The following is a 10711-nucleotide window of genomic DNA, read 5'->3' as shown; positions in this document are numbered from 1 at the left end:
TTATGAGGAGATTTCACAAGAAGTGCTCTCTAAAATCCTCCTCTCCAGCTGTTCCTGGTGATGTCACTCCCTCAGTGCTATGAAACATTCCGCAATACACACTCATTATAAAATCACAGGAGGAGCAAAGAAATACTTCTAAAACTCACACTCTAATATCTCAAAAACAATAAAACATAGAAAAAACATGTAAATTCAAGATTTGTAGGTCAAAGTCTCGTGACTCATTTAAAGTTCAAATGAAGTCTGCATCTAAAACTATGTGGAAGCAGTAAATGTTCAAAAAGGTGTAGGTTCACTCACACTCTCCATTCAAATCAAACTTTGACCAGGTCATGTGGGTTAAAAGTCTTTCCTTTTCTAAAAATAGACTTGATGAAAATTAGGAAAATAATTTGTTTCACACACAAACTCATCAAGAGTTTTCAATTTACTAATTGAAATTCAAGTGAGTGGGCTCAAAACTTGCATGATTTTGATGACACAGGTGTGAGCAAGACAGACATGTCTCACCCTGCAGAAAATTCCCATCCTGTCAATCAATCTTTCAAAATAAAAACACACCACACTTGTAATAAATATCCCCAATTTTTAAAAAGCAAAATGATCTGATCCCGGTGGGCCAGAGTGCGAGGTCCCAACCAACGCTGCTTGCAGCTTTAATTATCATTGTTATTGTTGTCATTATGCTTCTCCATGTCTCTCTCTCCCCTCTCCCCTTCCCTCCGTCTTTGTCTCTAAACCCAACCGGTCAGGGGAGATGGCCGCCCACCTAGAGCCGAGTTCTGCTTGAAGTTTCTTCCCATTAAAAGGTAGTTTTTCCTTGCCGCTGTCGCCAAGTGTTTGGTCATGGGGGATTGTTGTAAAATAAAGAGTACAGTGTAGAGCTGCTCTATGTGAAAAGTGACCTGAGATAACTTTCTTTTATGATTTTATAAATATAATTGAATTGAATTGAATTGAATTGAATTTTTGAACTTTGGAGAGAGCCAGGCTAGCTCTTTCCCCATGTTTCCAGTCTTTATGCTGAGCTATGCTAATCACCTATAGGCTCTCGCTCCATAGTTAGACAGACAGACATGAGAGTGGTATAGTGATATAATAAGCATGTTCCCAAATATGTCAACTATTCTTTTAAAAGATCTTCATATCTTGTTTGTTGGGAAATTTACATTTCCATAGTTACACAAAACAAACTAAATTAGAGATGGTCTCTCTTGGCTCTGTTATGTTTCAGTTTTAGTTATTGTGAATATTGTAATTTTGTTTAATTCTATAATTCTATTTTATCGTATTAAAATACAATAAATGCATGTGACTGCCATTTAGCAAGTGAACATCACATGGTTTCAAGTTTGAACTTGTGGTTTGATCTGACCACATTTACATTTTTATGCTGTTATTGTTTAAATGTTTAGAAAGTATTGATCTGATCTGATATAGGGTTGACTGAAACAGATTTTAGTTGTCTCTGTGAATGGGGTTTAATTGTAATAAACAAACAACAATGTGAAACTTAAAATAATTGTGTATTTTTTATATTACATTTTTTTCTGTTATCTATAGTTAATATATTATTTCAGTATACAGTATATGTTCTCAGTACCATTAAGCTGGGGTCATATCTCACTGTAGTTGTTGTTGGTGTCTATTGAGGGTTACCTCAGTGCTGTATGGGCTTCATTTTTTGTAAGTGCATAGTTTAAATTAGCAGAAGTTTCTGAGTATTTGACTGAAAGGGGTTATGTATGTCTTTCTACAACTTAATGTTCACACCATCATTTTAAGGATAAAAATACATGAGTGTAAAGTATTGTAACATAAAAAAATTAAAAGGATATATCTAATTTTTTAATTAGTGCTTCTCACACACTGCCTTACACTTCCCCATGCATGGTATCTAAGTGAGTCCTCCCTTGTGTTCATTTTTCTGTCTTATCACCTTCAGTATACATTTCATCCAGTTCAGTAAATTTCCCTAGTCACATTTGCACACACAGAGCACATGGCAATACCGATCCACTGAGACCACAAAGCAGTTCACCAGGTTTCTACCATGTAGGGAAACAGCACAGTACAGCAAGAGAGATCAGAACAGGAGCAGGATTCTGGGTTTTTGTTTCCCAAAATGTCTGTACAAACTAGTTTCATTTTAACACTCAGCAGCAGCTTTGAAGACTGGTGGTTCTCAAGGTGTATGTGTGGTGAGATGGTGATTTTGGTTGATTCACAGGATTAAAAAATAATCATTTGGTGCTGAAAATCAGTACTTTGTGAATTTTGCAGCTTGCAGAGGTTGAAAAACACTTAACAGATTCAAATATGAACAAAAAAGCCCACCATATATCTCTTTTGTGTTTCTTGTCATACCAAATACAACCTTTTTCTAGGCATTTAAACTGCGGGGTCATATATATCCTCAATCTCAAGATTATACAAACTGTGCATCTCATCTGACCAACATGGTGAGAATAAACAGATTTATATACTTTATATTTTTTTAAAAATTGCTGCAACATCAGCCAAGCAAAGCTTTTGCAAGAGGAATACTGGAACACATAACTAGTAACAAACACTTTGGGAAACCCAGCTCAGATCTGGACAACACCATGACACATTTGTCACCTCACAACCTCAGTCCACAACACAAACAACTGGAGGTCAAAATAATGAACAAACATGAACAATAAACAAAATATTAATAATTAATAATCCTGAATACCTAATCCATAATAATCAAGGGGATTTTTATATTTTTTTTCAACTACACGTCCAAACAGGAAACAAAAATAACAACAAGAACACATGGGTATGCCAATGTAAGAGGAACACATTTATGCTACCTGCAGGTGTTGACACCGTTCCCTGTTGCCCAGGAAACTGTGTTCAAGTTTGCCCGCACAAAAAAAGATAAAAAAAAATGTAGAGACTTTTCATAGTCAAAAATAAGACACAGTTCTGCATTGGATTCATAAAACAGTGTAAATTCATCATCTTCCACCCCCATCTTTGCACTGTGCTGAATGCACCCCTCATGTTTTGTCAGAACCTGAGACTGTGGGCCTTATTTTTGTGATTCAAGGCACAGAATATGCCATGCACAGTGCACCTACACCAAAACAGGGCCCTGAATGTGTCTTGGACAAAAGGGTACATATTGTCTCTATAAATGTTTGAGAGGTAATGATACACAAGGCAACTTTTTGGGGCAATGCAATCCAGGTCTGTTTGCTCTAGATAATAAAAACATGCTTGAAATGAGTTTGCATTTATTTCCAGTCATTGCTCCATACTGTTAAAATTTTAGGGCACTTATTGTTTATAAAATTGCCCTGTGCCTCAGGTTCTGAAGATTTTTCAGCAGACTCAGTTTGAAAAATTTCACCTAAAAACTCATGCTAATTAAAACAAATTGATGCTCTCATCATGGGAAGTGGGTCCACAATACATTTTGGCTTTCAACTAGTCCTGTAAGAATACATTTACATACACATTTACATATGCTTGTGCATCATCTCCTCATGGCTTTCTAAAAAAGTACAGCCTATAATTAGCTTCTACCTGTACTGAAACATCCTGTCCTTTCTGTTGTTCTGTATTTCTCAACCTGCTGTCGGAAACAGTAGGGATTTTACTCCAATGAGAAAACAGCCTGACATGTACGTCACATTAGGAGCCAGAAAAACTGATTTATGAGGCATCTTTTCTATTGAAAGAAAAATTCTAGATTTATGAGGCTAAAAACAATCTGACACTGACAGGGTCAGAGAGGAAGTCTGAGAATTTTTTTCTTTTAAATTGAAACTAAAGAAACCAGACAACCAAAAGAGAGAGCTAACTTTGGCAAAGTCCCAGAATTCCTTGGCTACTGTAGTGTGGCATGTAAACAGTATCAAGGAGCTGGAGAAACAGTGAGCCTGCAAAGGAGACATTGTATCTTCCAGAAAACTCACAAACACACAAGCATAATAACAATCGTGCTCACAACCACCCAGATGCAGTCACAATGGCACACAACTTTGCAAATCCCCTCAGCTCTACAGAGCTTTTTAGCCAGCCCCTTTTTTTGGTTTTACAGCCCACAAACTTAACTTTCTTAAACATTTACATCTGTGGCAGGGAGCAGCTGTTTGTAGTAGAACGCCTCTGATAAACCCACTGCACACTTCCTGCTCAGCAGTGTTGGGAAAGTTACTAATTTTATCAATTATTCATCATGTTACTCATTGAAAAGCAATACTTAACTAATTGTTCAACAGCAAAAGCATATAGTTATTCAGCCCAGCTCCGTAAAAGGTGCCTTTAAACAACCCCAAAGCTTTATTGTGACATCAAATTTTCTGTATTTAAAACATGTAGAAATACAAAATGGGACATTGTAGTTTAAAAAGCTGTTGTTTGGAGGTATTTACTGACCATCAATAGCTAGCATATAAACCAAGCTACTGGTGGCTAGTTAGCATCAAAATGAACATGATTATTGGACTTATATTTATCTAGTGGTCAGAAACGTGACTCAGAAATGAATACCAATATTGTTCCATGTGTGTTGATGTCTTAATAGGCTAGCACATTTTCCATAACTTTATTAGGCAATGTCAGATGTATTTTCAGCTGTTCTTCTGCCCCCACGTGACCAATAATCATTTTAAAACATAATATATAATATCTAACAATTATCACCCAATTCTACACTTCCCCCCAGCTCTATGGAGTGTATCTTACATTTTACTTTTTTGGTTCAGTCTTTTCACTCTCATCAGTGTGTATTTTTAGCCTAATTTTCTCAGGAGTTGGTGGAGCTAAATAGCTAAACTGAAAGTGAATATTGGGATTATATTCATTAGGTGGCCAGAAAGTCGATACTGAATTAATGCTCATGTGTAATTTGGCAAATTTGGTTTGCTAACAAGTTTGCCATAACACTAAAGAAGTAATAATATGCCAATGCTGTGTTTACAGTTTGTTTCTGCTGCCCCAAAGTGGCCAAAAAAATCAGTTAATGCAACTTTACAATTCAGTGTGGTAAGGTTGCTGCCAATTTTCTGCAGTGGCCAAATGTGGTACTGCAACACAAAACATCCCCTGTGACACCATGAAAGATGCACCTGTATATCTGTAAAAACACTACAAATGGCACAGAAGGCCAATTATTTATTTTTGTATAAAAATAAACCATAACATTTTTTAACTTTTTGGATAAATGTGTGGCCAATTGCCAAACCATATCCACTTCTCTGAGAAAAATATACATGTGGTAGTGCACACACACAAACACACACACACAAACACACACACACACCCATGCACTACTTGGATGGAGTAGAGGACCACAGTCCCCAACCAACAGAGCTGTTTACTGACAAAATGATGTCTGTATTCTCGCCAAGCTTATGTGGTTCTTGCCAGATAGAACTGAGTGAGTGTGAGTGAGTGAAACTGCATGCTTGCAAGCATTTTTTCAGGCATGTAGGTCTGTGTTTGGCTCTGTGTACAAGGACTTTAAAGGATTGTGTGTGGGTGTTTGTGCGTGTGTGCACGTGTACATATGTGATGCGTGTGTGGCTTGTACCCAACACACTCAATTAGGTGCACACAATGCAGCACCAGAAATAACCAACTGTCATATGTGCTCCAACAGCATCTTATGCTCTCTCACAGCAATAGATGTCTGACTCTGTTAACAAGGTCTGCCAGGGTGCAGACCAGAAAAATGTATGAAATGGAGCAAGTGACAGTGAAAACGACATGTGCTTGTGTGTTTGTGTGAGTGTGTGAAACAATGCTTGTCTTGAGGGCCGGAGATAGCTCTCTTAACTTGTGCTTATCTGTGTCTCTAACTAATCGACAGAACTTGTCTCTCTCTTTCTCTCTATGTATGAATAAATATTATAAAGTCTATTTAAATAGAGGTTTCTGTTTTGGGGCACACAATGGTTCAGTTCTGTTCACGCAGCACATAGGATGTTGCTCTTCATGCACCTGCAACATTTATTCGGGTATTCAAAATAGTTTGACTGCATCAAATGACAGCCATCGCTAAATGATGCACTATGCAATTACAGTCTCTACTTTTAAAATTTGTTATAGTTGTAAAATAGACTATTCTGGTTTTAACTTTCCAGTTTCTTCCCTCCTGTGAGTTTCACATCCATTTGTCATTTTGTTTCACACCCCATCTTTAATCATCTAGCCACCAAATAAATTAAAATAAACTTGAAATTTTACAAGAGCAAATATCATTACTTGTATTCTCCAGACAGCAAGGAAGAGGAATAGGGCAATTAAGCTGTCCAATCACCCATTAATGCAGATTTCAGTAAAAGTGCAACTTAGTACACTCCCTCAGTTATCATGGAAACCTGGCTTTTCATAATATATAGATTCAATATTTGTGAAGTTTTATAACAGATTATCTCAATAAACAGTTTTAGTTTAGACTGAAGCCCATGATTCTTTGTTATACCATCAACTGTTATAAATGTGTTACAATACATTCATTCAGAGTGGAGAAGCTGATGACTGGTCTCTTGAGGTGCAGATTCAAAAATGCTACCAATATAGTAGGAACAGACCTCAACAGAATAGCTGCTGGATAAGAAAGACCAATGGAGGCTGCACAGTAACATATTTCACTGGGTTATTCCTGTTTCCTGCGCCCCACACAGGTCACTGAATCTGTCACAGATCATTCTGCACTGCAGCTCCCCTCCATTACCTCTCCTCCGCAACTCCTGTACACAAAGCTATAGTGGTTTCAAATCAGGCTATATTAAGATGATGAAGCCTCAACTCAGTCCAAAAAATTTGCCACCAAAAATCTGTCTTTTGAGTATCAAGTATTTACCAATGTAGGTTTGGAGGGGGACTATAAAAGGTTTGTAGCAGCTGTAGTCAACTTGAATTCACAGTAGTGATAATAGATTCCAATAGATTAAAGAAACTTGTGTCAAGACATATCTACATGTCTACGAAAACTCCCACAGCATAATCCACTGCAATTGATTTGTATGTTCAGTATGTTTCACTTTAGCTTTTTCACAACACAACTAACAGTGTAAGGCAGTGACACATTATTTAGTAACATGTTACAGTAATGTGATTTTTCCAGTCTCAAGTAGTGTAGAGGATTACACTGATAGTGTATCAGTTTGTATTAGTTTGGTCTCATGCATTCAATGGACAGAGTGGACAGGGAGGTGTTAGCTTGGTGGCTCCACTTACCTCCAAAGTTGTCTTATTCACATGTCGTGTGTTCTTACCTAGCTTGCTCATGTTAGCAACTGGTTAACTCATATTCAGAATCACCTTATTTTGTTCAGAGTTGGAGTGGCTTCACTGAGAGGACTGAACTTCTGGAGTGCTGTGGGCAGTCACCAGGGGCTAGCGCTAAACTGGCTGTTGAAAATCAGTTAATACCTCCAAATTGTGGAGGTTTTTGAGTTGTTTAAAGGCAACTTTGACAGAGCTGGGATGAGTAACAAATGTAATGTAATGAGTAATGAAACTGAAAGTAATGAATTACTTTTTCAAAGATTAATATGTAGTATGTAGTTGATTACATTTTCAACTAACTTGCCCAACTTATAGCTAAATACACCACCTTTGTGTCATGCTATCACTTCGAAGATCAACCAGAAGTAGCATATTTAGCAATTTACAGGCAAAGCAATGATTGCTTGGCACATACTGAACATGATGAACAACGGAGCAGATTAAGCTGAAGAATTGGGAAAGTTTCTCTGGGTGATTTGATATGTTTATACACATTTTTTGCAGAGACACTGGGTCACAATTGGAGTACTTTGTAATGGCTATGAATCCAAGCTAAGTAGAGCTGCCAGCCTCCATAAAGAAGAAAACTACAAACTTTTCAAAAACACTTTTCATGTCTAGAGCAGATTATTAATTCATAATCAAAAGACAGTGGAGGTGGAATATTCTTTTAAACAGACAAGTCTATCATATATGGTTATGCTAATAGGCAGCAACTGTGATCATGGTAGCCTACACTACACTAGGGTTAGGGTTAATCATAATCATAACCAATAATAATAAAAATGAAAACTAATCTGTACATAATGTATGTTTTTGTCCGATTGTATAAATTCCTAAAACCTAAAGAGTAACAAAATTGCTTCAAAATGTTGCCCAGGTATCATCGACTTAAGATGCTCTTTCCATTTTATCCATCATCAGCCTGACATCAAGTTGAGGTAAAGAATACAGTGTACTGCTATCAATCATAAAACTCAAGGGAAATACAACATGTCAGGAAGCTGATGTTGAAATTATTATTTATCTGTTCAGATGCTTCAGTGCAGCAGGGATGAGTAACTCTGCATTCACTCCACGAGCAACTGTATCCATGGCTACAGTATGAAGAACCATTTGATCTTGGTGATTGATTGCTTCGGTGCTAATGTTGTAGCAGAACTAGATAGATGTGTAGCAAAGTGAGGTGCCGACAAGTTTGACTGCAGTTAAGTTTTCTGCAACTAGAAACAAAGGACACGCAGTGGCTGTCGTCAAAATCAGCCGACGTTTCACTGGTTGTAGAAAAATGGATGGACTTCTGACTAGCAGTTGCTTGCGATGTAAACGCATGTTAAGGGCCACTGATGTTGACACCATGGTAGCAGTTGCTAGCAGTGCTAACTTTCACACATACACAACAAAAACAGAAGAACCAAAAGGGACATTCACATTCCCAGAACGTCACTGTCTGAAACTGAACAAAGTGTTGTAGAGACACAAATATGGCCCTATGTTCCTTTAATATCCAGAAAAGTACCCTGCTTTTATTCAGAAAAATGCTTAACAGTTCAAAGGCGTGTTGTTTCTTTAGACACTATGTGTGTCTGTTTTTTGTCTTCCTCTGATAGAAAAGCTGTCAGTTTTCTGTCCTTTCCACAGCAGTCTGCTTGACGTCCTTAATTTTGCATTTGTCCAGCTCCGTCTGAAAACTGTCTCTACAGCTCCCATTTTAAAAAATGCTTAATGAATGTGGAAAAGAGTTGTCTACATCTAAGTATAGAAGAGGAATCCATCAGTTGGACATAAAGGTAGAAAAGTAGTGAGTGTGGATGATTTCATCTGTGGAACCAATTCATGTGTTTTTGTCTGTGTTCACGCACATACATGAATAAAATATTAATGCCAGTTTGCATTGATTCCTGTGTGTGTGTTTGGCTGTGTGCATGTGTCACACTGTTTCCTGCAAGCAGAGGGCTTCCAGAGCATTACTGGGTCCCTGGGCAACTCCGCCAATGACAAAGAGCATGCTGGTTGTCTGCATGAGTGCAGAGGAGCAGCGTGCAGTGGGCATAGGTGCCACATACTCCCAGCGCCGTTTCACTGGGTTGTAGCTCTCCACTGTACCAAGCGGCGATGGCTCGTTACCTGCAAAATGGATGGTAAGATGTCAGAATCAAACAGCAGTAATGTTTCTAAAGCAGCATTAGACAGGACTTAAATTCAGTCTGGAAAACAATTGAAAACAGACAAATTAAAAGCTTGATAGAGTTATGTTCCCTTCTTTTTATGGACTATGGAAGCAAGTAATGTCCATAAAGATTTCAATCTTATCAGCAACTAAATACTAATGATTGTGAAATTTAATCACTGCTGAATAATGAATGTTGAAATTTAAATACCAATTTAAAATTAAATTAAATGTACATCAATGAAATACTTTGCTTTACTAAACCATCAGGCTCGATTGCTCATCCTTGATGTAACAGATGTTCTGGAGGCCTGAACTTCATATCATAAATTTTTGTGTCGGAATCTCACAAAGCCAATTTGAGCAATTGTATTTTTGACGTTGACTTAAACTTTTGGATCCAAAGTTAGCTTTTTGAATTTGCACAATTTGAATATAGTGTTTGAAGACTGGGTGTTTGAATTTGTTTGAATTTTAACAAATTTTCAATTGACAATTGAAACTTTCAAACTACAAACTACATACATTAAGATGGATGGTTTTCAAGGTAAAATATTTCAAAACTGTAAATTCAATGGTATTTAAACTTCAGCATTCAATTATCATTACATTTGAAAATAAGGTATTGAGTTGCTCATAAGATTAAAATTATTTGCCTTTATAGAAGACACACATACTATATACACATCATTAAAATCTGACTCTTTCAGATTACAGCATGAATGTGTGCTCATCACACCTCTCATTAGTGACTTTTCTTCTAACATTTTGCTTAAAGTGACATATCACCTCCAGGGCAGATGTGACATGCACATGCATCACTGGAGCTTTGAGGGTGCAATGAACTCATTAAATGTAAACACAAAGCAAACATACACACAAGTTGACACGCTCTAAATCCAAGATAACACCTCCCACAGAAATGTGATGAAGAATCTCACCCTGCTATCATAAATAAGCTAAAATAGTTTAAGAATATCAATACCAGTCTTTTACTGTAAAGAAGCTGTGTTATAGCACAGTATGTGGTAAAATAAATAAGGGACTTGTTTTACTAAGATTATGTAAACAGTTGTGGCACAGCATATAAAATTAGTAGACGGAATTAAAATAAACTGCTGGCAACAACACAAAATTCACAAATATCTGCACTGTGAAACTGGCAAACTGTGGGGGGTCCAGAAGTGGGTCTGTCTGATCCTTCACAACATTTTGGAGGACACATTGATGTTATTTTTGTAAGGCACTCAGAAAGTGGAGACTTGT

General features: G+C 37.2%; 1 protein-coding gene across 4 annotated transcripts in view; it reads right to left on the bottom strand.

Annotated features, from left to right (window-relative positions):
* Positions 1-8161: 8161 nt before the first annotated feature.
* The window catches only part of LOC121896338 (kelch domain-containing protein 8B-like), a 204855-nt gene continuing 202305 nt past the window's right edge, over positions 8162-10711 (bottom strand). For all 4 annotated transcript variants that reach the window (XM_042410157.1, XM_042410158.1, XM_042410159.1 and 1 more), the window contains one exon: positions 8162-9402. In XM_042410157.1, coding sequence (XP_042266091.1) covers positions 9206-9402 — 197 coding nt within the window. In that variant the 3' untranslated portion in view covers positions 8162-9205. The remainder of the gene's footprint in view (positions 9403-10711) is intronic.

This window comes from Thunnus maccoyii, chromosome 4 (genome assembly GCF_910596095.1).
Source record: "Thunnus maccoyii chromosome 4, fThuMac1.1, whole genome shotgun sequence".
Classification (NCBI taxonomy): Eukaryota; Metazoa; Chordata; class Actinopteri; order Scombriformes; family Scombridae; genus Thunnus; species Thunnus maccoyii.
This window is presented reverse-complemented; position numbering and strand designations above follow the sequence as displayed.